Here is a 24,295-nt window from a genome sequence, read left to right on the forward strand (position 1 = left end):
ATGCGCTGCCTACTGTGACAACAAGGTATACTTCTGGACCTGGGCAAACTGTGAAACAACAGCTTCCATGTCACGGTGCTTCGGTGTGGCTCCTAGGAGACAGCTCGGGCCAGGCAGGTATGTCAGGATGGCCGAGCGGTCTAAGGCGCTGCGTTAAGCTGGGGAACAATTGTCCAGGGTAGAAGGGAAGAAAAGGGGGAAGAAAGAAAAAGGGAAGAAGAGGGGGAAAAAGCGAAGAAAAGAAAGGGTGCATTCTAAGCTTCCAGGACATGCCTTCACTGCAACTTCTTTACGTCACGCATAGTGATACCGTTCTGTGTTAAAACAACACATTTTGAGTTACATTGATTTCTATTGCAGGTGCTCACCAAGACCGGGGTTCGAATCCAGCTAAGTGAAGTTTAGTTTTAAACTAATTTCAAGAGGAGCATGTGCTCATGATTTACCCAGCTGGTCCACATTAACTAATTATGATCCTCCAGTCAAAGGATCCCAAATCACTATATATATCCTCATTTTCTTTCTACAACTATCTTCGTCTGGAAGTAAGCTTCCTGCTTCTTAAAAGCTTTAGCTCTAAAAGCTTTTACAGCATTGCACTTTTTAGCCCATCAATATGGAAATAACCAACAATATCTACAACTGCAACCAGAGCCCTGCTCTCCCTGAGACTTCAGCCACTGCAATGAAGCCAAACTCGCACCGCTCTTAGCGGTCCACCTGTGGTAACGTAGTATGCTTTAAGGGGAAACTTCTCTCTTTAAGGAGAAACTACTCTCCAACAAGATTAAACATTTCTTAAGTTTTTAGAAAAGCAAGACTCTCATAAATAAAAAATAATTTAAACCATTTTAAAGACACAAACACTATGGACTTAACGTCCTCCTATAATCCGTAAACAAGCAGAGATTATAACAAACCAAATAAACCCACCTTTCAAGCTTGCTGTCTGTTCACAGGTCCAAAACATTTTAACAGCCTGGCTGATTTGACTGCAAGGATCAAAGCAATCCAATCCATAAAACTTTAGTCCACAACATGTTTACATGTTGATAAACATACATGGATACACTGCTGTCATCCAAACTTGTTGCTGGAGTGCTTTCAGTACAGTAGTATCTTTTTTTAGACCAAAACACTTGTATTATGGTCTAACAAAATGGCTGCCGACCTTTTGATTGACACTTCATTGAGCCAATAGCTGAAAAGAGAAGTGTCACCATCCAAGAGCTGTCAGAACATGAGATGGTCCCGCCCTCTCTTAATTATGAACAGACTTAGTTGCAAAGACTTTGTGAATGAATTGGGCCAATTATGCTTCTGATTTCATTCATGTTAAGATTCCAAATGTAATGTTATTTAATCAATCAGATTAAAGTAAAGCCCATAGTAAACATTTAATTGACACAGTTTAATAAGTATGTTCAAGTGCAAATTAAATGACAACATCATTTTAGAAGTTAAATAAATAAATAAATTAAACAAATAACTAACATAAATAAATAAATAAACATACATATAAGTAAACAAACCCTGCCACTTCCAATAGCTATTTAACTTCTAAAATAAAATTACCCACCTAATGACAATAAGCATCACATCGATCATAGAAGTCCGATCGTAATATGTCACAGGAATTTAAACTTATCACTTCACCTACTCCTTTAAAGAGGTATTTTTAAGATCACCAGCCAAGCCATGCTCAATATCCTTGGCCCTCCACTATCCTGGGGGGGAATGAACGTTTACCAAAACATTTAAAACACTATCTGTCTGTAGATTCCTCACCTCGCTAGAGAACTGCGTTCTCACCACTAATTTTTTCTGATTTTCTCATTTCAGGTCTAACCTATGGATTCACCCGAGCACCTCAGCTCTCCCTTCCTATCCTAATATTCAGTCAGCTTTTGCTGATTGAACCAGAAATTGTGGATCATCTTATTTAAAAAGAGATCGACAACCACTTTATGTTTGACCATTCTCTGCCCCACCACTCAAGGTTTCACGCATTCGTCCCATAAGCAGTGCAACTCGCAAATTCTCCATCACTGGCTTCTTTCTAACAATCGCAGAATCCCCCACCTTATCCAACTTTAGATGATATTCTAATCACCCCCCACATTGCCTTCAGCCAAACACCTAGAGATCACCAAAAGGTTTTCGCCAATCTAGGTATTCTGCTCGCAGAAGGCTGGATCCAATACATTTATCTAATACATTTAATAATTTCTAGGCATTAACTTCGATTTGCTCAAATTCCAAGCTTCTCTTCCTAAAGAGAAAATTGGCTGAATAATTTCTCTTTCTCTTGTATTATAAGAAAGAGACTTGAATTAAACACATACTGTTATCTATCCTCGGCCACCTAAAATTCACAGTGCAAATTTACCTCAAACTTGCCTACTCCAGCTCCCTACCACAAGTCACGATTTAAAAGGCACAATTTCTCTCTCAAAACCCACCCACAATGAACTCCGCTTATGGATTGCTTCCTTAAGCTATGGAACGGCTGTTCCTTCTTCTGCAGAGATTTGTTCGCACCCCCATTAGATATTTGTCTATTTACTGGTGCTACCCCATCAGTTGGGTTGCAAGGGTACTCAGAGGCCACTGGTTGCCACCACATGGCCCCCTTAATCTGTTTCCACTCTAGAAACCATTGTTCATCAGCCTTCTTCAAACTGTACCCAATAGTCGCTGCCGCCATACTATGGGGAGACGAATGGTCCACCTCTAGGATTCTCATTTATTGTGTTGTGGAAGAAACAATATAATGCATAGACAAAGGCATTCCTACTCTCTAAGCTTTAATGCTACTTTTAAGATGTCTTATTTGACATTAGTCAATTTATCATGTCTGCATAATACGTGCCAGGTTGCAAAACCAAATCACTGACTCTCTCTCATTTTTCTTTCCAGAAACTTTGGTCACTGGCTACAGAAGTGGACCCCAACTCAACGCCTGTCCATCCCTTTCCACAAATGACATTACCTTAAGCCACCCCCATTATAACCTCCACCAAACTCCATATCACTTACCATTAAAGTAGTAGCCTTCAGACCCTTCAGTCACACATCACAGCATGAAACATTCAAACTCAACCCTCACTCCAACCCACCATAGCAGATCTAATTTTGTGTGATGAGGAAAGAAAGGGTTTCCTCGTCCTGCTAAGTAAGATAGATCTATTGACAAAGAACATTTCATTTACATCTTCAACATTCCTGCCCTCACCCACCCAGTCCAAACTCTCTAGTATACCTACACTCGAGGATTATAAGAAACAAACCCCCTAGCCCCCCTTTTTACTGATGACGCTAATCGTCCAGTATCACAGCTCTGGTTCCAGAAACACCTCAAAGTTGTCCACCTCTCAGGATTTCCGCCCGAACCAATCTCCAGCCATTCATCCAGAATTGGCATTATTAAAAGGCTTTCCTAGCACCAGATCCAGACCCTTGGTCATTGGTTCTCTGAAGCCTTTCAAATCCTACATTCGCATCAGTCTTTTCATCTCAAAGAACCCAAGTTGTTTCTTTCAAACCTCTCAGCCCAATCTTGGCCACCCCTTTATTCTCAAGCCAAAGCCATCTATCTGTCCATCCCTAGCAAACCCCCTCACAGCTCAGACTCCCGCTGGAGTAAATATGAGCTTCAGCTCTTGCAGAGCTTAACATGACCCTCTTTCTGTTCCCCCTGCCAGCATTGAGTTCCTCTGCTGTTTCCTCCTAGTTCTTCACTCCCTGCCTTTGACTCTCATGTAATCTCCTTGCTACATCAGCATCACCCTAAGCTCAGATTTCGCAGGGGTCAACATGAGCTTTGGCTCTGACAAGAGCCTACCCTATCACCCTTTCCTTTCTGTTCCCCCTGCCAGCGTTGAGTAATTCCGCTGTTCCCTCCTAGCTCTTTACCCCTTGCCTTTGGCTCTCTGGTAACCTCCTTGCTCCATCTGCATCACCCAAGCTCAGACTCTCGCAAGGGTCAACACGAGCTTCGGCTCTCGCAAGAGCCTCACCTTTCACCCTCTCCTTTCTGTTCCTCCTGCCAGTGTTGAGTGCTTCCACTGTTCCTTCCTAGCTCTTTACCCCTCGCCTTTGGCTCTCTTGTTACCACCTTGCTCAATCTGCTTCAAGCTCAGACTCCTGTAGGGGTCAACACAAGTTTCGGCCCTCCCAAGAGCCTCCCCTTTCACCCTCTCTTTTCTGTTATCCCTGCCAGCGTTGAGTACTTCCGCTGTTTCCTCCTAGCTCTTCACTCCTTGCCTTTGGCCCTCTCATAACCTCCTTGCACTATCTGCATCACCCTAAGCTCAGACTCCCGCAGGGGTCAACGCAAGCTGTGGCTCTCATAAGAACCTCACCTATCAACCTCTCCTTTCTGTATCCCCTGCCAGCGATAAGCGCTTCTGCTGTTCCCTCCAATCTCTTAACTCCTTGCCTTGACTCTCAACTAACCTCTTTGCTCCATCTTAGCATCACCCTAAGCTCAGACCCCCACAGGGGTCAACACGAGCTTCGGCTCTCGCAAGAGCCTCCGCTATCACCCTCACCTTCCTGTTTCCACTGCCAGAAATGAGTGCTTATGCTGCATCATTTTATTTATTCTGTATTGTCATTCATCAGTATAGTATCTACATTTTGTTTAATCTGTATAGTAGTTCATTAGCATTACATGTTATCATATTGTGTATTTTGCACAGTAATCTCGTTACCTCCAACAGCTCTCCCCTTTTTCTTTCCCCCCTGTCAGTGTTGTATGCTCTCTCTGCTTTAGTATCTTATTGCATAATTTGTATATTCTGTATAGTACTTGCGTTAGATATTTGTGTTTCTTACAGCTGCTCTCCCCCCTTTTTCCTGCCCTGCAGCATCAAGCACCTTTGCAGCTCCAATTAATTTATTCTGCATAATGGTTTATTGTTATATCTTGTATTGTATCATTTGCATAAAAATTGTTTAGTATATCTGTTACTTCCAGCCACCTTGCCCATTTCTTTTCCCATTCCAGTGTGGAGTGCTTCCGCTGCACCAGTTTGTTTGTTTTCCATATAGTTATTGATAAAATGTATACATTGTGTTCATTCTGCATAGTAGTCCATTTGTATTTCATGTATTATATTGTGTATTTCTGGATAATAATCATATTACTCCCAGCAGCTCTCCCCTTTCTACTTGCCAGAATTGAGTGCCTTACTGTTTTCTACCAGCTCTTTACTCATTGTTTTTGACTCTCATCCAACCTCCTTCCTCCACATTAACATCACCCTAAGCTCTGACTCCCGCCGGAGTCAATAGGAGTTTTGGCTCTCGCATGAGCCTCACCTATCGCCTTCACCTTCCAGTTTCCCCTGCCAGTGTCAAGTGCTTCCGCTGCATCAGTTTATTTATTCTTTATAGTTATTCACCAGTATCGGCATTAACATGTTTATTCTGCATAGTAGTTCATTAGCATTTCATGTTCTGTATTTTGCATAGTAACCTTATTACTTCAACAGCACCCCCCTTTTTCTCTCCCCTTACCAGCGTTGTGGGCTCCCGCTGCATTAGTATCATTCTTGTTGATTATTTTGCATATTATGCATAGTAATTGTATAGCATATTTTTGTTAATTACAGCTGTTTTTCTTCTGCCAGCGCTAAGTGCTTCCGCTGCCTACTGCAATTTTATTATGCATAGTATTTCCCTAATGTTTCATGTTTTTATTTTATTGTTAATATATTAAATCTTTGTTAATACCAGCTTCCTTCCCCTCTCTTTCTCCCTGCCAGCTTCTAGCAACATGCCAGCATTGAGTGCTTTTGCTGCATAGCAGTTGTATATTCCATACAGTAATTTATATAGCATTGTTTCCTCCAGCTTCTCTCCTTTGTTTACCCCCAACAGCTTTTTATGCTTCCGCTACCAAATCTCTTCCCTCCTCTTAAACAGCCAGCTCCACACCCTTCATTATTGCATCTCACAAACCTTCTCTTAAGCACTGACTCCCGTAGAGGGCCCATTTAAGCCCCAATTTACACACGAGTCTCCACCCACCCTCTAAGCCATTCAGACTCCCTTAGACTTCCTAACTTTATTTCTTAGCCACCAAACCCACCCTGCCCTTCACACACTCCCTAGAAAGCTTTTCCCCCACTTTTTATCAGTTCTTCACATATATATCCAGCAGCCGGATATAGCACTTTTTCTTTGCACTTTGGGGAGTTCCTGTGTAAACACACGGCTGCTGTCCCGAGCGCTTATCATTGGCTTTTTGGGGAGTTTGAGATAGACCTGAGCTCAATCTCCACTCGCCCTGCAAAAGGGGGGGAGCCCTGGGCTCGAGGATCCCTTGAGCTCAGGGCTCTCTCCCGGGACAGCATGCCAAACAAGCTATGTATAAATCATGAGCTAAGTGTGAACTCTTGAAGTGAAGTTTAGTTTTAAACTAAATTCGAGAGGAGCATGTGCTCATGATTTACCCAGCTGGTCCACATTAACTAATTATGATCCTCCAATCAAAGGATCCCAAATCACTATATATATCCTCATTTCCTTTCTACAACTATCTTCGTCTGGAAGAAACCCCCCTCCTCCCCTTCTTCCTCCTTTATCCAGAATGGGTGGCACGGTGGCCCAGTGACTAGCACTGTTGCCTCACAGCACGAATACCAATGGTGTTGGGTCCTCGCTGAGCCATCTGGTATTTCTGTGTGGAGTTTGCATGTTCTCCCCGTGTCCGCGTGGGTTTCCCGGTTTCCTCCCACCATCCAAATGTGCTCTATATTATAGATAAAACAAGCCTAAACCTTTTTTATGATGTCTTACTCTCAGGAAGTTCGCCTTGGCCTCAGCAGCGGGGGAGTTTGAGATAGACCTGAGCTTAATCTCCACTCGCCCTGCAAAAGGGGGGGAGCCCTGGGCTCGAGGATCCCTTAAGCTCAGGGCTCTCTCCCGGGACAGCATGCCAAACAAGCTATGTATAAATCATGAGCTAAGTGTGAACTCTTGAAACATGTGTGTTTTATGTGATAGGTGGGAGTGATAAGAAGACTTCGTCAAGAGTGTGGTTTAGATGCCAAAGGCTCTCGCACAGATCTACTCCTGCGACTTTCGGAGGAGATTAGGTCAAGGGAGGCCTATGACAAGGTTTTTGAAAAGATTTGGGCTGCTTCAGGTAAACCTCAATGTTGCACATTAAAATATTACAAATAAATCAGAAATGTACAAAGTCACATAGACATAATGGGTCCTGTTTTCTGCTTGGCACTGATTGGGGAGTGACTGGTGGTGTACAGCTCTGGGGGGGGTGTTGGAGGTGGCCTCGTCTGACACCTATTGTTGCTTTCCGTGTGGGGGAGTGTATTTACATCTCTGAGGCACTGCATCTTTAAATTTTTTAAAAGTATACTTTGTTAAGGTTAATGCCACTGCCCTCCATCATAACCTATGGTCATTTAAGTCCCAATGTCATTAATGGGATTTGATTATGTTTTCTTAACTATTTGCTTATCTTTTTTGTCTGTTCCAGGAGGTTGGGCTGTCATCATGTGTCCTTGTGGCATAGTTTACAGTATAAAGTGTAATCTGCGAGCAGAAAGTCCACGGGATTTTGCAGATATGCTTCTGTCTTGGAAGCATCTGCCTAATGTTGTTATTTATGACTTTGCCCGTGGACTGTCCACCCACACAAATTTGAGGAAACCCATAACTTTCACACCTTTCAAGGGAAGGTTACTCGAACCAACCACTGAAAATATTGCAAAAGCAAAATCAGGAACATTACGGGTAACTCTGCCATGGCTCACTGCAAAAAAGCAAAGTCCAGATCCGGATGGTCATCCAATAGCTGGTTCTGCAGAACACTATGTTCTGTATGACCGCTTTCACGAAGACAACACAAAAGATCCTCGTGATTCACTGAGGAAGCTTCTTCTTGTGCCTCAACTAGCTGGCAAAGTTAACAGTCAGGCTGCAGAACAGCTTTTTTCAAAGCTAAAGAAAAATAACTACTTTATGAACATGGCATTGCCATCCACACATGTTTTCCTCATGCGAAACATCATCCACCATTACAATGTCAGAAAAAACGAGAAACGTCTTCATGACATAAAAAAGGAATTCAACACAAACATTCACATGAATGACCACAGCCAGGTTGTGTTAGGTAATGTTTCCCTTACTTTATAACAAATACATCACTATATCCATAACTGTACTTATGTGTATATTTGTATTTATAGAAAATCCATCCTCCACAGAGAAATGAATGGACATGTCACTTGGTAATTTGACTGTTATTTCCAGTTGCTTAGTGTCAAGTTTCTGTTCTCTAATTATTATGTGTTATTTTCAAATTTTGATGCTTTAATGTACTCTAAGGTCCACTGACAGCACTGCCAAAAATATTGTGACTTTACAAACGACCGCTGCATCACCAGGCAAAACATGTCACATCTCCTCTGTCATCAGTACCAATTACAGAAAAAACAGCTTGTGAACCTACCACTCTTCTGAATTTTTTGGAACCTACTAAGCCTTGGGAGAGGGACTGGCATCCATTACAAGAGAAACTGGTGAACAATTACCATTACATATAAATGCACACACACACACACACACACATATTTAATGTTATTATTATTACAGCTTGATTATGTGCTGGACCGAAATCGCCCTGGCAGTGAAATAATTTTGAAGGAGGGGCAAGTGTGCCTTATTCGAGAAGAATTTTGGAGCCTTGGATTGTTGAGGGACATGGACTTCCATGTAAGCAGTCTGTTTTTTTATTATAACTTTTTTTTAATTAAAAACATTGACTTATCAAAGTATTTATTGCAGATTGGAAACGCCTGCATGAAGCTTATTTGTAAAATGGCTCGACAAATTGTATGTACTATAAAACATAATATTTATATAGATTGTTTTAACTTGATCCAAATAAAATAAAAAAAAAACAATTTCTAAACTGTGTGAAAATGTTCATGTCATTGTCAACAGTTTCTTTTTATTCATGTAGGGCAAGGACATATACATTGAGGACTTTTATGTTTTCCCTGTGTGGAAAGAAACTCCTAACAACATTGTTACTGGATTACCGGTGCGTGTATGTACTGTATTTACTGTGTGAGAAGTACAACCTAAATTAAACAACATAACTGTCCTGATCAATTCTAGGAAGATGCAGACTTGAAAGACCTGTTAGCTTTTCCAGCATGGACAAATGCCAATGGACCAGACCGCTTTGTTGTCTGTTTAAGAAAATATTGAAATGTCTAGTGCATAAATTAATTGGTATTGCAATGTGTGTGTTTCTAAAATAAAACACTGAAAAATCTTGGAAGAAGCAATAATGTTCAAATGAAATATTTTTACACCTTTAACATTATAGATAATGATGCCGCTTCGAAGAGAGATGGTGTTTTTAGACTCTCTGTACGCAGAGCATGAATCATGATTTGGAGATGAAGAATACAGGGCAATTTTTAGGTCTATCAATAAACTAAGACATGTTTTAGCCTTTATGTGATATATGGCTACGTTCCTATAGCCGATTCTATTTATTTCCTAACCGTGTATTATAGTTCTGCCACTTTTGGCTACGTTCCTATAGCCGTTTCTTGAACTTCTGGCTATGTTCATCTAGCCTTTTTTATGCATGGTGTTCTAGAGTTGAGGTGAGCTGTAATTGTTAGTATTACTACTATGTTTTGTTTACAGGAAAATTGCTTACCAAGTGGATCATGGGACATGGTCTGAAAAGACTGGATATGATTTTCCAGTGAGGAATCAACTTAAAAAAATTATTATTTGGCTTTTACAACAATTAAATTTTTTGTACATTATTCTAAAATAAAATTGATTTGCTTTGCCTATTTTAGGCTTTGCCACGTCAGACAAGAGGGAATGATTGTGGTGTTTTTGTACTCATGGTAAGATATAAATTGAGTTAATTGATTTAAAGATTTTGTAAACATTGTAAATGACTGTGGCTTCTCTCTTTTCAGTACACCCTCTCAATGGTGTGTGGCATTGGGTTTCAATTCCAGGAGGTATTATTTTATTATTTATGTAACTTTATTTTGTTGGTGCTTTTTAAAATCATAGTTAAAATGTAACTATTTTAGTGTATATTATCTTGCTTTCTTCTAAGCAACATATCTTTTAAAAAAAGGGGCATGGTTATTGCAAGCACACCCAACATCATGTATTAACAAAAACATGTTGGTTAACTGTCAGACTAAACAGTCTTTCTTTCAGATGGATATACCTATCATCCGTCAGTGGTGGTGCCTTCTACTCATGGAACAATTTCAAACTGATGGGTATGTCAGTATTTATTTATTTTTCTTGCAAATCTGTAAAATTAAAAATTTATATTGTGTCAATACAACAACTTGTAACATGAATAACAAAACATACTTAAAATCTCTCTTACCGGTGACCAGTATGTCACCGACTCGGTCCCAGTAACTCCCCTCGCTGGCCAGCAGAGGCCACCATCTCCGGACTTTTAGCATTACGTCATCCATCTACACTGATTGCGCATACACCTGATTGGAATCTGGCTAATGACCCACGTACCTCTTATAAGCCGCACTCAAACACTCGTTCAGGGCGAAGTCTTGTTTAGCCCCGGCCAGCATTTCTGAGCATTATCTCCAGCCTGATCTCCTGTGCACGACACCAGCCTGTCTCTTACTTTGCTTCGCATTCTGCCTGCCCACGACCCATGCTTGTTATACGGACTCTGACTCTCTCTCTGCCTGCCCACGAACCACGCCTGTTATACGGACTCTGATCCTTGCTGCCTGCCCTTGACCCAAGCCTGCATAACAGATCCTGGTTCTCGCTCACTCCCTTCCACTCATGCCTGGTAACTCACTCTGTGTCTGTTCATCATCAGTCTTGATACCCATACTACTACTGTGGATGTGTGTGTGCACTCCGGTGCATATTGTGTGTTTGAGTGAAGTTGTGATTAATAAATATTGCATAATGGATCCCTCCGTGTCAGTCTCCACGTTACACAGTAATTATGGATTTTGTCTTGTCTTGTTATTAAAAGCTATGGGCACAGATTTGCTTTCTGGACTGAGGAGGCAAGAAGTGTCTTGGATGGAAAAATTCTGCTCCTTTTTAGGGTGAAAAGAAAAACCACATCCAATCTTCCGGCACATGTCCAAGCAGTTCAAGATTGGGAAAGGAATGACAAAAGATTAGTGGACTTGATTATCACATCAAAATCACCAGAGCAGCATTTGGTGGTATAGATGGTTCCACTTTAAATTACTCCTCTAGACTCTGAGTATGGTTGACTTAAATATAGTCAAGTGACAATTTGACTATTATTTGCCAAATATAATTAATTACTTGTGCATTTACATATGAAATATAATTTCCTTCTATGGCCCAAAGGATATACTCGGTGGGAAAAGGTCAAATTGGTTTCCACTAAACCCCGTTCTCAAGTGCCTGTCTTCATTGAGAATGAGCAGTCCCAGTCAATCATTTATGACTACATCAGAGGAATTCTTAATAAAACCAAAACACAGCTGACCTTCAATGATGAGGTGGAGTTCATTTGTGGATGTCTCCTCCCAGAGGTAATCACAAAACATGTATGTACATGAGCATGCTTATGTTCTGCAGTGTGTGTTTTATTTTATTAATTGGTTTATCTGTATGTTTGTACAGGCCATAACTCATGGCATTTCCGAGTTACAAGGCTTGTCTTGGCAGGAGGCTGAAGATGTCTTCCTCCAGGGCCCCATTTATCACGCAAGGTATGTTTACATTTTATTGTACAAAAGCTGTTAAGTTTTTATGTTAAACACAATTTCTGACAACAGCATTTATTTTTTTTTTTTAGTGAAGTTGAGGAATTTAACAGAAGAATTGCTCGAGAAATGAAAAATCTCCCCAACAAGAATGTAAAGCATTTTATTTTATTTTATATGTAATAAATACATTATTAATCCAAGTATTGTTTTTCACAATTTTTCTCTGCATTTTTTACAGCTCGATGACTTGTAGGACCTCATGAAAATTTATAAAAAAATAAAGTTTGGTGTGAGAAAATTACTCAGAGTACTATCATTTATTCTGTGAATAATAAGATAATGTTCATTCCCTCAACTCAATACTAAAGAGTTTGATAAATCCTTAATGATTTAAAAACAAAAAAACAAAAACAATAAATGACTGAAAATATTTAAGTAACTGAACAATATCTATTTACAAATACAGTTAATTAAAATACAACAGACTTAATGCATTAAATCATAATCTAGTATGTTTAATATTTTATATAATAATGTATTCAATCATAGTGCAATATTTTATAGTAGAAAAATAGTGTAATTTACAATTTATAAATCAATCAATTCAGGTTAGGCAATTTTTCCAACAGCAGGTGGCACTGTCTGAGAAAACGATAGGTCTGGAAGTGCTGGTCTGAGCGAGCAGGTCTGAGCGTGCGGTTGGGTCTCGGGGCCTGCAGCTTCATAATGTTGCCACAGAGACTTAGGGAATGGTCACCTACAGTGGTAGAAACGCGGAACTTTGTCTAGACACTGTTAACAGTGATACCTTTCCTACCCATGACAATATTCTGCTAAATCCTGATTTCATCTTGTAACGCTGGACAGAATTTGGCCCAGGATCTTTGTCCAGTGCATGTGTTAGCAGTTGCAAGGCATCAAAATGATTGATCCGTCCCTGGGTGGGCTTGAACCACCAACCTTTCAGTTAACAGCCGAACGCGCTAACCGATTGTGTCACAGAGACTTAGTGAAAAGTCACCTACAGTGGTGGAAACGCGGAACTTTGTCTCAAAAGGTCTGCTATATGAAACCTAATGTAAGTTTGCTGAGAGAGAGAGAGAAAAGTAACAGAAATGCCCAACGTGGGGCTCGAACCCACAACCCTGACATTAAGAGTCTCATGCTCTACCGACAGAGCTAGCCAGGCGGATGAAGAGTCTCCACTAGAACTAGACACTGTTAACAGTAATACCTTCCCTACCCGTGACAATCTTCTGCTAAATCCTGATTTCATCTTGTAACGCTGGACAGAATGTGGCCCAGGATCTATGTCCAGTGCACGTGTTAGCAGTTGCAAGGCAGCAAAATGCCTAATTCGTCCCTGGGTGGGCTTGAACCACCAACCTTTCAGTTAACAGCCGAACACGCTAACCAATTGCGCTACAGAGACTTAGTGAAAGGTCACCTACAGTGGTAGAAACGCGGAACTTTGTCTCAAAGTCTGCTACATGAACCCTAATGTAAGTTTACTGGGAGAGAGAGAGAAAAATAACAGGAACGCCCAACGTGGGGCTCAAACCTACAACCCTGACATTAAGAGTCTCATGCTCTACCGACTGAGCTAGCCAGGCTGATGAGATGAACTTTTAAGAGCTAAACACTGTTTACAGTAATACCTTCCCTACTCGTGACAATACTCTGCTAAATCCTGATTTCGTCTTGTAACGCTGGACAGAATGTGGCCCAGGATCTATGTCCAGTGCACGTGTTAGCAGTTGCAAGGCAGCAAAATGCCTAATTCGTGCCTGGGTGGGCTTGAACCACCAACCTTTCAGTTAACAGCCGAACGCGCAAACCGATTGCGCCACAGAGACTTAGTGAAAGGTCACCTACAGTGGTAGAAACGCGGAACTTTGTCTCAAAAAGTCTGCTATATGAAGCCTAATGATAGTTTGCTGAGAGAAAGAGAGAAAAGTAACAGGAACGCCCAACGTGGGGCTCGAACCCACAACCCTGACATTAAGAGTCTCATGCTCAACCGTCTGAGCTAGCCGGGCTGATGAGAAGCTCTTTTAGGAACCAGAAACCGTTTACAGTAATACCTTCCCTACCCGTGACAATCTTCTGCTAAATCCTGATTTCGTCTTGTAACGCTGGACAGAATGTGGCCCAGGATCTATGTCCAGTGCACGTGTTAGCAGTTGCAAGGCAGCAAAATGCCTAATTCGTACCTGGGTGGGCTTCAACCACCAACCTTTCAGTCAACAGCCGAACGCGCTAACCGATTGCGCCAAAGAGACTTAGTAAAAAGTCACCTACAGTGGTAGAAACGCGGAACTTTGTCTCAAAAGGTCTGCTATATGAACCCTAATGTAAGTTTGCTGAGAGAGAGAGAGAAAAGTAACAGAAACGCCCAACGTGGGGCTCGAACCCACGACCCTGACATTAAGTGTATCATGCTCGACCGACTGAGCTAGCCAGGCAGATGAGGACTCCCCACTAGAACTAGACACTGTTAACAGTAATACCTTCCCTACCCGTGACAATCTTCTGCTAAATCCTGATTTCATCTTGTAACGCTGGACAGAATGTGGCCCAGGATCTATGTCCAGTGCACGTGTTAGCAGTTGCAAGGCAGCAAAATGCCTAATTCGTCCCTGGGTGGGCTTGAACCACCAACCTTTCAGTTAACAGCCGAACGCGCTAACCGATTGCGCCACAGAGACTTAGTGAAAAGTCACCTACAGTGGTAGAAACACGTAACTTTGTCTCAAAGTCTGCTATATTAAACCTTATGTAAGTTTGCTGGGAGAGAGAGAGAAAAGAAACAGGAACGCCCAACGTGGGGCTCGAACCCACGACCCTGAGATTAAGAGTCTCATGCTCTACCGACTGAGCTAGCCGGGCTGATGAGAAGCTCTTTTAGGAACCAGAAACCGTTTACAGTAATACCTTCCCTACCCGTGACAATCTTCTGCTAAATCCTGATTTCATCTTGTAACGCTGGACAGAATGTGGCCCAGGATATATGCCCAGTGCACGGTTTAGCAGTTGCAAGGCAGCAAAATGCCTAATTCGTCTCTGGGTGGGCTTCAACCACCAACCTTTCAGTTAACAGCCTAACGCGCTAACCGATTGCACCACAGAGACTTAGTGAAAAGTCACCTACAGTGGTAGAAACGCGTAACTTTGTCTCAAAGTCTGCTACATGAACGCTAATGTAAGTTTGCTGGGAGAGAGAGAGAAAAGTAACAGGAAGACCCAACGTAGGGCTCGAACCCACAACCCTGACATTAAGAGTCTCATGCTCTACCGACTGAGCTAGCCGGGCTGATGAGATGACCTTTTAAGAGCTAAACACTCTTTACAGTAATACCTTCCCTACCCGTGAAAATATTCTGCTAAATCCTGATTTCGTCTTGTAACGCTGGACAGAATGTGGCCCAGGATCTATGTCCAGTGCACGTGTTAGCAGTTGCAAGGCAGCAAAATGCCTAATTCGTCCTTGGGTAGACTTGAACCACCAACCTAACAGTTAACAGCCGAACGTGCTAACCGATTGCGCCACAGAGAGTTAGGGAAAAGTCACCTACAGTGGTGGAAACGCGTAACTTTGTCTCAAAGTCTGCTATATTAAACCTTATGTAAGTTTGCTGGGAGAGAGAGAGAAAAGTAACAGGAACGCCCAACGTGGGGCTCGAACCCACGACCCTGACATTAAGAGTCTCATACGCTACCGACTGAGCTAGCCGGGCTGATGAGTTGAACATTTAAGAGCTAAACACTCTTTACAGTAATACCTTCCCTACCCGTGACAATGTTCTGCTAAATCCTGATTTCGTCTTGTAACGCTGGACAGAATGTGGCCCAGGATCTATGTCCAGTGCACGTGTTAGCAGTTGCAAGGCAGCAAAATGCCTAATTCGTGCCTGGGTGGGCTTGAACCACCAACCTTTCAGTTAACAGCCGAACGCGCAAACCGATTGCGCCACAGAGACTTAGTGAAAGGTGACCTACAGTGGTAGAAACCCGTAACTTTGTCTCAAAAGGTCTGCTATATGAACCCTAATGATAGTTTGCTGAGAGAAAGAGAGAAAAGTAACAGGAACGCCCAACGTGGGGCTCGAACCCACAACCCTGACATTAAGAGTCTCATGCTCAACCGACTGAGCTAGCCGGGCTGATGAGATGAACATTTAAGAGCTAAACACTCTTTACAGTAATACCTTCCCTACCCGTGACAATGTTCTGCTAAATCCTGATTTCGTCTTGTAACGCTGCACAGAATGTGGCCCAGGATCTATGTCCAGTGCACGTGTTAGCAGTTGCAAGGCAGCAAAATGCCTAATTCGTACCTGGGTGGGCTTCAACCACCAACCTTTCAGTCAACAGCCGAACGCGCTAACCGATTGCGCCAAAGAGACTTAGTAAAAAGTCACCTACAGTGGTAGAAACGCGGAACTTTGTCTCAAAAGGTCTGCTATATGAACCCTAATGTAAGTTTGCTGAGAGAGAGAGAGAAAAGTAACAGAAACGCCCAACGTGGGGCTCGAACCCACGACCCTGACATTAAGTGTATCATGCTCGACCGACTGAGCTAGCCAGGCAGATGAGGACTCCCCACTAGAACTAGACACTGTTAACAGTAATACCTTCCCTACCCGTGACAATCTTCTGCTAAATCCTGATTTCATCTTGTAACGCTGGACAGAATGTGGCCCAGGATCTATGTCCAGTGCACGTGTTAGCAGTTGCAAGGCAGCAAAATGCCTAATTCGTCCCTGGGTGGGCTTGAACCACCAACCTTTCAGTTAACAGCCGAACGCGCTAACCGATTGCGCCACAGAGACTTAGTGAAAAGTCACCTACAGTGGTAGAAACGCGTAACTTTGTCTCAAAGTCTGCTATATTAAACCTTATGTAAGTTTGCTGGGAGAGAGAGAGAAAAAAAACAGGAACGCCCAACGTGGGGCTCGAACCCACGACCCTGAGATTAAGAGTCTCATGCTCTACCGACTGAGCTAGCCGGGCTGATGAGAAGCTCTTTTAGGAACCAGAAACCGTTTACAGTAATACCTTCCCTACCCGTGACAATCTTCTGCTAAATCCTGATTTCATCTTGTAACGCTGGACAGAATGTGGCCCAGGATATATGCCCAGTGCACGGTTTAGCAGTTGCAAGGCAGCAAAATGCCTAATTCGTCTCTGGGTGGGCTTCAACCACCAACCTTTCAGTTAACAGCCTAACGCGCTAACCGATTGCACCACAGAGACTTAGTGAAAAGTCACCTACAGTGGTAGAAACGCGTAACTTTGTCTCAAAGTCTGCTACATGAACGCTAATGTAAGTTTGCTGGGAGAGAGAGAGAAAAGTAACAGGAAGACCCAACGTAGGGCTCGAACCCACAACCCTGACATTAAGAGTCTCATGCTCTACCGACTGAGCTAGCCGGGCTGATGAGATGACCTTTTAAGAGCTAAACACTCTTTACAGTAATACCTTCCCTACCCGTGAAAATATTCTGCTAAATCCTGATTTCGTCTTGTAACGCTGGACAGAATGTGGCCCAGGATCTATGTCCAGTGCACGTGTTAGCAGTTGCAAGGCAGCAAAATGCCTAATTCGTCCTTGGGTAGACTTGAACCACCAACCTAACAGTTAACAGCCGAACGTGCTAACCGATTGCGCCACAGAGAGTTAGGGAAAAGTCACCTACAGTGGTGGAAACGCGTAACTTTGTCTCAAAGTCTGCTATATTAAACCTTATGTAAGTTTGCTGGGAGAGAGAGAGAAAAGTAACAGGAACGCCCAACGTGGGGCTCGAACCCACGACCCTGACATTAAGAGTCTCATACGCTACCGACTGAGCTAGCCGGGCTGATGAGTTGAACATTTAAGAGCTAAACACTCTTTACAGTAATACCTTCCCTACCCGTGACAATGTTCTGCTAAATCCTGATTTCGTCTTGTAACGCTGGACAGAATGTGGCCCAGGATCTATGTCCAGTGCACGTGTTAGCAGTTGCAAGGCAGCAAAATGCCTAATTCGTGCCTGGGTGGGCTTGAACCACCAACCTTTCAGTTAACAGCCGAACGCGCAAACCGATTGCGCCACAGAGACTTAGTGAAAGGTGACCTACAGTGGTAGAAACCCGTAACTTTGTCTCAAAAGGTCTGCTATATGAACCCTAATGATAGTTTGCTGAGAGAAAGAGAGAAAAGTAACAGGAACGCCCAACGTGGGGCTCGAACCCACAACCCTGACATTAAGAGTCTCATGCTCAACCGACTGAGCTAGCCGGGCTGATGAGATGAACATTTAAGAGCTAAACACTCTTTACAGTAATACCTTCCCTACCCGTGACAATGTTCTGCTAAATCCTGATTTCGTCTTGTAACGCTGCACAGAATGTGGCCCAGGATCTATGTCCAGTGCACGTGTTAGCAGTTGCAAGGCAGCAAAATGCCTAATTCGTACCTGGGTGGGCTTCAACCACCAACCTTTCAGTCAACAGCCGAACGCGCTAACCGATTGCGCCAAAGAGACTTAGTAAAAAGTCACCTACAGTGGTAGAAACGCGGAACTTTGTCTCAAAAGGTCTGCTATATGAACCCTAATGTAAGTTTGCTGAGAGAGAGAGAGAAAAGTAACAGAAACGACCAACGTGGGGCTCAAACCCACAACCCTGACATTAAGAGTCTCATGCTCTACCGACTGAGCTAGCCAGGCGGATGAGAAGTCCCCACTAGAACTAGACACTGTTAACAGTAATACCTTCCCTACCCGTGACAATATTCTGCTAAATCCTGATTTCATCTTGTAACGCTGGACAGAATGTGGCCCAGGATCTATGTCCAGTGCACGTGTTAGCAGTTGCAAGGCAGCAAAATGCCTAATTCGTCCCTGGGTGGGCTTGAACCACCAACCTTTCAGTTAACAGCCGAACGCGCTAACCGATTGCGCCACAGAGACTTAGTGAAAGGTGACCTACAGTGGTAGAAACGCGGAACTTTGTCTCAAAAGGTCTGCTATATGAACCCTAATGTAAGTTTGCTGAGAGAGAGAGAGAAAAGTAACAGAAACGCCCAACGTGGGGCTCGAACCCACGACCCTGACATCAAGTGTATCATGCTCGACCGACTGAGCTAGCCGGGCTGATGAGAAGCTCTTTTAGGAACCAGAAACCGTTTACAGTAATACCTTCCCTACCCGTGACAATCTTCTGCTAAATCCTGATTTCGTCTTGTAACGCTGGACAGAATGTGGCCCAGGATCTATGTCCAGTGCACGTGTTAGCAGTTGCAAGGCAGCAAAATGCCTAATTCGTGCCTGGGTGGGCTTGAACCACCAACCTTTCAGTTAACAGCCGAACGCGCAAACCGATTGCGCCACAGAGACTTAGTGAAAGGTGACCTACAGTGGTAGAAACCCATAACTTTGTCTCAAAAGGTCTGCTATATGAACCCTAATGATAGTTTGCTGAGAGAAAGAGAGAAAAATAACAGGAACGCCCAACGTGGGGCTCGAACCCACAACCCTGACATTAAGAGTCTCATGCTCAACCGACTGAGCTAGCCGGGCTGATGAGATGAACTTTTAAGAGCTAAACACTGTTTACAGTAATACCTTCCCTACCCGTGAAAATATTCTGCTAAATCCTGATTTCGTCTTGTAACGCTGGACAGAATGTGGCCCAGGATCTATGTCCAGTGCACGTGTTAGCAGTTGCAAGGCAGCAAAATGCCTAATTCGTACCTGGGTGGGCTTCAACCACCAACCTTTCAGTCAACAGCTAAATGCGCTAACCGATTGCGCCACAGAGACTTATTGAAAGGTGACCTACAGTGGTAGAAACGCGTAACTTTGTCTCAAAGTCTGCTACATGAACCCTTATGTAAGTTTGCTGGGAGAGAGAGAGAAAAGTACAGGAACGCCCAACGTGGGGCTCAAACCCACGACCCTGAGATAAAGAGTCTCATGCTCTACCGACTGAGCTAGCCGGGCTGATGAGATGAACTTTAAAGAGCTAAACACTCTTTACAGTAATACCTTCCCTACCCGTGAAAATATTCTGCTAAATCCTGATTTCATCTTGTAACGCTGGACAGAATGTGGCCCAGGATCTATGTCCAGTGCACGTGTTAGCAGTTGCAAGGCAGCAAAATGCCTAATTCGTCCCTGGGTGGGCTTGAACCACCAACCTTTCAGTTAACAGCCGAACGCGCTAACCGATTGCGCCACAGAGACTTAGTAAAAAGTCACCTACAGTGGTAGAAACGCGGAACTTTGTCTCAAAAGGTCTGCTATATGAACCCTAATGTAAGTTTGCTGAGAGAGAGAGAGAAAAGTAACAGAAACGCCCAACGTGGGGCTCGAACCCACGACCCTGACATCAAGTGTATCATGCTCGACCGACTGAGCTAGCCGGGCTGATGAGAAGCTCTTTTAGGAACCAGAAACCGTTTACAGTAATACCTTCCCTACCCGTGACAATCTTCTGCTACATCCTGATTTCGTCTTGTAACGCTGGACAGAATGTGGCCCAGGATCTATGTCCAGTGCACGTGTTAGCAGTTGCAAGGCAGCAAAATGCCTAATTCGTGCCTGGGTGGGCTTGAACCACCAACCTTTCAGTTAACAGCCGAACGCGCAAACCGATTGCGCCACAGAGACTTAGTGAAAGGTGACCTACAGTGGTAGAAACCCGTAACTTTGTCTCAAAAGGTCTGCTATATGAACCCTAATGATAGTTTTGTGAGAGAAAGAGAGAAAAGTAACAGGAACGCCCAACGTGGGGCTCGAACCCTCAACCCTGACATTAAGAGTCTCATGCTCAAGCGACTGAGCTAGCCGGGCTGATGAGATGAACTTTTAAGAGCTAAACACTCTTTACAGTAATACCTTCCCTACCCGTGACAAAGTTCTGCTAAATCCTGATTTCGTCTTGTAACGCTGGACAGAATGTGGCCCAGGATCTATGTCCAGTGCACGTGTTAGCAGTTGCAAGGCAGCAAAATGCCTAATTCGTACCTGGGTGGGCTTCAACCACCAACCTTTCAGTCAACAGCCGAACGCGCTAACAGATTGCGCCAAAGAGACTTAGTAAAAAGTCACCTACAGTGGTAGAAACGCGGAACTTTGTCTCAAAAGGTCTGCTATATGAACCCTAATGTAAGTTTGCTGAGAGAGGGAGAAAAAAGTAACAGAAACGACCAACGTGGGGCTCAAACCCACAACCCTGAGATTAAGAGTCTCATGCTCTACCGACTGAGCTAGCCAGGCGGATGAGAAGTCCCCACTAGAACTAGACACTGTTAACAGTAATACCTTCCCTACCCGTGACAATATTCTGCTAAATCCTGATTTCATCTTGTAACGCTGGACAGAATGTGGCCCAGGATCTATGTCCAGTGCACGTGTTAGCAGTTGCAAGGCAGCAAAATGCCTAATTCGTCCCTGGGTGGGCTTGAACCACCAACCTTTCAGTTAACAGCCGAACGCGCTAACCGATTGCGCCACAGAGACTTAGTGAAAAGTCACCTACAGTGGTAGAAACGCGTAACTTTGTCTCAAAGTCTGCTATATTAAACCTTATGTAAGTTTGCTGGGAGTGAGAGAGAAAAGTAACAGGAACGCCCAACGTGGGGCTCGAACCCACGACCCTGAGATTAAGAGTCTCATGCTCTACCGACTGAGCTAACCGGGCTGATGAGAAGCTCTTTTAGGAACCAGAAACCGTTTACAGTAATACCTTCCCTACCCGTGACAATGTTCTGCTAAATCCTGATTTCGTCTTGTAACGCTGGACAGAATGTGGCCCAGGATCTATGTCCAGTGCACGTGTTAGCAGTTGCAAGGCAGCAAAATGCCTAATTCGTACCTGGGTGGGCTTCAACCACCAACCTTTCAGTCAACAGCCAAACGCGCTAACCGATTGCGCCACAGAGACTTAGTGAAAGGTCAACTACAGTGGTAGAAACACGGAACTTTGTCTCAAAAGGTCTGCAATATGAACCCTAATGTAAGTTTGCTGAGAGAGAGAAAAGTAACAGAAACGCCCAAAGTGGGGCTCAAACCCACGACCCATACATTAAGAGTCTCATGCTCTACAGACTGAGCTAGCCAGGCAGATGAGGTGTCCCCACTAGAACTAGACACTGTTAACAGTAATACCTTCCCTACCCGTGACAATATTCTGCTAAATCCTGATTTCATCTTGTAACGCTGGACAGAATGTGGCCCAGGATCTATGTCCAGTGCATGTGTTAGCAGTTGCAAGGCAGCAAACTGCCTAATTCGTCCCTGGTTGGGCTTGAACCACCAACCTTTCAGTTAACAGCCGAACGCGCTAACCGATTGCGCCACAGAGACTTAGTGAAAGGTGACCTACAGTGGTAGAAACGCGGAACTTTGTCTCAAAAGGTCTGCTATATGAACCCTAATGTAAGTTTGCTGAGAGAGAGAGAGAAAAGTAACAGAAACGCCCAACGTGGGGCTCGAACCCACGACCCTGACTTTAAGTGTATCATGCTCGACCGACTGAGCTAGCCAGGCAGATGAGGACTCCCCACTAGAACTAGACACTGTTAACAGTAATACCTTCCCTACCCGTGACAATATTCTGCTAAATCCTGATTTCATCTTGTAACGCTGGACAGAATGTGGCCCAGGATCTATGTCCAGTGCATGTGTTAGCAGTTGCAAGGCAGCAAACTGCCTAATTCGTCCCTGGGTGGGCTTGAACCACCAACCTTTCAGTTAACAGCCGAACGCGCTAACCGATTGCAACACAGAGACTTAGTGAAAAGTCACCTACAGTGGTAGAAACGCGTAACTTTGTCTCAAAGTCTGCTACATGAACCCTTATGTAAGTTTGCTGGGAGAGAGAGAGAAAAGTAATAGGAACGCCCAACGTGGGGGTCGAACCCACGACCCTGAGATTAAGAGTCTCATGCTCTACCGACTAAGCTAGCCGGGCTGATGAGAAGCTCTTTTAGGAACCAGAAACCGTTTACAGTAATACCTTCCCTACCCGTGACAATCTTCTGCTAAATCCTGATTTCATCTTGTAACGCTGGACAGAATGTGGCCCAGGATCTATGTCCAGTGCACGTGTTAGCAGTTGCAAGGCAGCAAAATGCCTCATTCGTGCCTGGGTGGGCTTGAACCACCAACCTTTCAGTTAACAGCCGATCGCGCAAACCGATTGCGCCACAGAGACTTAGTGAAAGGTGACCTACAGTGGTAGAAACCCGTAACTTTGTCTCAAAAGGTCTGCTATATGAACCCTAATGATAGTTTGCTGAGAGAAAGAGAGAAAAGTAACAGGAACGCCCAACGTGGGGCTCGAACCCACAACCCTGACATTAAGAGTCTCATGCTCAACCGACTGAACTTTTAAGAGCTAAACACTCTTTACAGTAATACCTTCCCTACCCGTGACAATGTTCTGCTAAATCCTGATTTCGTCTTGTAACGCTGCACAGAATGTGGCCCAGGATCTATGTCCAGTGCACGTGTTAGCAGTTGCAAGGCAGCAAAATGCCTAATTCGTACCTGGGTGGGCTTCAACCACCAACCTTTCAGTCAACAGCCGAACGCGCTAACCGATTGCGCCAAAGAGACTTAGTAAAAAGTCACCTACAGTGGTAAAAACGCGGAACTTTGTCTCAAAAGGTCTGCTATATGAACCCTAATGTAAGTTTGCTGAGAGAGAGAGAGAAAAGTAACAGAAACGACCAACGTGGGGCTCAAACCCACAACCCTGACATTAAGAGTCTCATGCTCTACCGACTGAGCTAGCCAGGCGGATGAGAAGTCCCCACTAGAACTAGACACTGTTAACAGTAATACCTTCCCTACCCGTGACAATATTCTGCTAAATCCTGATTTCATCTTGTAACGCTGGACAGAATGTGGCCCAGGATCTATGTCCAGTGCACGTGTTAGCAGTTGCAAGGCAGCAAAATGCCTAATTCGTCCCTGGGTGGGCTTGAACCACCAACCTTTCAGTTAACAGCCGAACGCGCTAACCAATTGCGCCACAGAGACTTAGTGAAAGGTGACCTACAGTGGTAGAAACGCGGAACTTTGTCTCAAAAGGTCTGCTATATGAACCCTAATGTAAGTTTGCTGAGAGAGAGAGAGAAAAGTAACAGGAACGCCCAACGTGGGGCTCGAACCCACGACCCTGACATCAAGTGTATCATGCTCGACCGACTGAGCTAGCCGGGCTGATGAGAAGCTCTTTTAGGAACCAGAAACCGTTTGCAGTAATACCTTCCCTACCCGTGACAATCTTCTGCTAAATCCTGATTTCGTCTTGTAACGCTGGACAGAATGTGGCCCAGGATCTATGTCCAGTGCACGTGTTAGCAGTTGCAAGGCAGCAAAATGCCTAATTCGTGCCTGGGTGGGCTTGAACCACCAACCTTTCAGTTAACAGCCGAACGCGCAAACCGATTGCGCCACAGAGACTTAGTGAAAGGTGACCTACAGTGGTAGAAACCCGTAACTTTGTCTCAAAAGGTCTGCTATATGAACCCTAAT

General features: G+C 43.9%; 2 protein-coding genes, 1 long non-coding RNA gene and 11 other non-coding genes across 19 annotated transcripts in view; 1 reads left to right on the plus strand and 13 right to left on the minus strand.

The window, feature by feature from the left end:
* Nucleotides 1–24,295, minus strand: part of LOC141381913 (uncharacterized) — a 560,761-nt gene that overhangs the window by 270,482 nt on the left and 265,984 nt on the right. The window lies entirely within an intron of this gene.
* The window catches only part of znf1032 (zinc finger protein 1032), a 104,859-nt gene that overhangs the window by 53,545 nt on the left and 27,019 nt on the right, over nucleotides 1–24,295 (minus strand). The gene's annotated exons all lie outside the window — the stretch shown is intronic.
* On the plus strand, nucleotides 3,760–12,061 carry LOC101884392 (PWWP domain-containing DNA repair factor 3A-like). Of its 6 annotated transcripts, none has more exons than XM_073949014.1 (15): nucleotides 3,760–7,156; nucleotides 7,511–8,146; nucleotides 8,223–8,264; nucleotides 8,362–8,555; nucleotides 8,629–8,748; nucleotides 8,821–8,868; nucleotides 8,999–9,079; nucleotides 9,700–9,760; nucleotides 9,861–9,911; nucleotides 9,987–10,031; nucleotides 10,240–10,304; nucleotides 11,398–11,585; nucleotides 11,677–11,765; nucleotides 11,852–11,912; nucleotides 12,001–12,061. In XM_073949014.1, the coding sequence occupies exons 8-15, from the start codon at nucleotides 9,723–9,725 to the stop codon at nucleotides 12,013–12,015; spliced, it is 552 nt and encodes a 183-aa protein (XP_073805115.1). In that variant the 5' UTR covers nucleotides 3,760–7,156; nucleotides 7,511–8,146; nucleotides 8,223–8,264; nucleotides 8,362–8,555; nucleotides 8,629–8,748; nucleotides 8,821–8,868; nucleotides 8,999–9,079; nucleotides 9,700–9,722; the 3' UTR covers nucleotides 12,016–12,061. The 6 variants fall into 6 exon arrangements, 5 of the variants coding, with proteins under 5 accessions (XP_073805115.1, XP_073805114.1, XP_073805117.1 ...); XR_012402658.1 differs by having other exon boundaries at nucleotides 5,416–7,156; nucleotides 11,857–11,912; XM_021475585.3 differs by having other exon boundaries at nucleotides 5,643–7,156; nucleotides 9,157–9,760.
* trnan-guu (transfer RNA asparagine (anticodon GUU)) lies at nucleotides 13,121–13,194 on the minus strand. The gene has a single exon. It is a non-coding gene; the product is annotated as a tRNA-Asn (tRNA).
* trnan-guu (transfer RNA asparagine (anticodon GUU)) lies at nucleotides 14,397–14,470 on the minus strand. The gene has a single exon. It is a non-coding gene; the product is annotated as a tRNA-Asn (tRNA).
* trnak-cuu (transfer RNA lysine (anticodon CUU)) lies at nucleotides 14,579–14,651 on the minus strand. The gene has a single exon. It is a non-coding gene; the product is annotated as a tRNA-Lys (tRNA).
* trnan-guu (transfer RNA asparagine (anticodon GUU)) lies at nucleotides 16,521–16,594 on the minus strand. The gene has a single exon. It is a non-coding gene; the product is annotated as a tRNA-Asn (tRNA).
* trnak-cuu (transfer RNA lysine (anticodon CUU)) lies at nucleotides 16,703–16,775 on the minus strand. The gene has a single exon. It is a non-coding gene; the product is annotated as a tRNA-Lys (tRNA).
* trnan-guu (transfer RNA asparagine (anticodon GUU)) lies at nucleotides 18,645–18,718 on the minus strand. Its single transcript has one exon. It is a non-coding gene; the product is annotated as a tRNA-Asn (tRNA).
* Nucleotides 19,920–19,993, minus strand: trnan-guu (transfer RNA asparagine (anticodon GUU)). Its single transcript has one exon. It is a non-coding gene; the product is annotated as a tRNA-Asn (tRNA).
* On the minus strand, nucleotides 21,198–21,271 carry trnan-guu (transfer RNA asparagine (anticodon GUU)). The gene has a single exon. It is a non-coding gene; the product is annotated as a tRNA-Asn (tRNA).
* trnak-cuu (transfer RNA lysine (anticodon CUU)) lies at nucleotides 21,380–21,452 on the minus strand. The gene has a single exon. It is a non-coding gene; the product is annotated as a tRNA-Lys (tRNA).
* On the minus strand, nucleotides 22,652–22,724 carry trnak-cuu (transfer RNA lysine (anticodon CUU)). Its single transcript has one exon. It is a non-coding gene; the product is annotated as a tRNA-Lys (tRNA).
* trnan-guu (transfer RNA asparagine (anticodon GUU)) lies at nucleotides 23,724–23,797 on the minus strand. The gene has a single exon. It is a non-coding gene; the product is annotated as a tRNA-Asn (tRNA).

The sequence above is a fragment of the Danio rerio genome, chromosome 4 (assembly GCF_049306965.1).
Source record: "Danio rerio strain Tuebingen ecotype United States chromosome 4, GRCz12tu, whole genome shotgun sequence".
Classification (NCBI taxonomy): domain Eukaryota; kingdom Metazoa; phylum Chordata; class Actinopteri; order Cypriniformes; family Danionidae; genus Danio; species Danio rerio.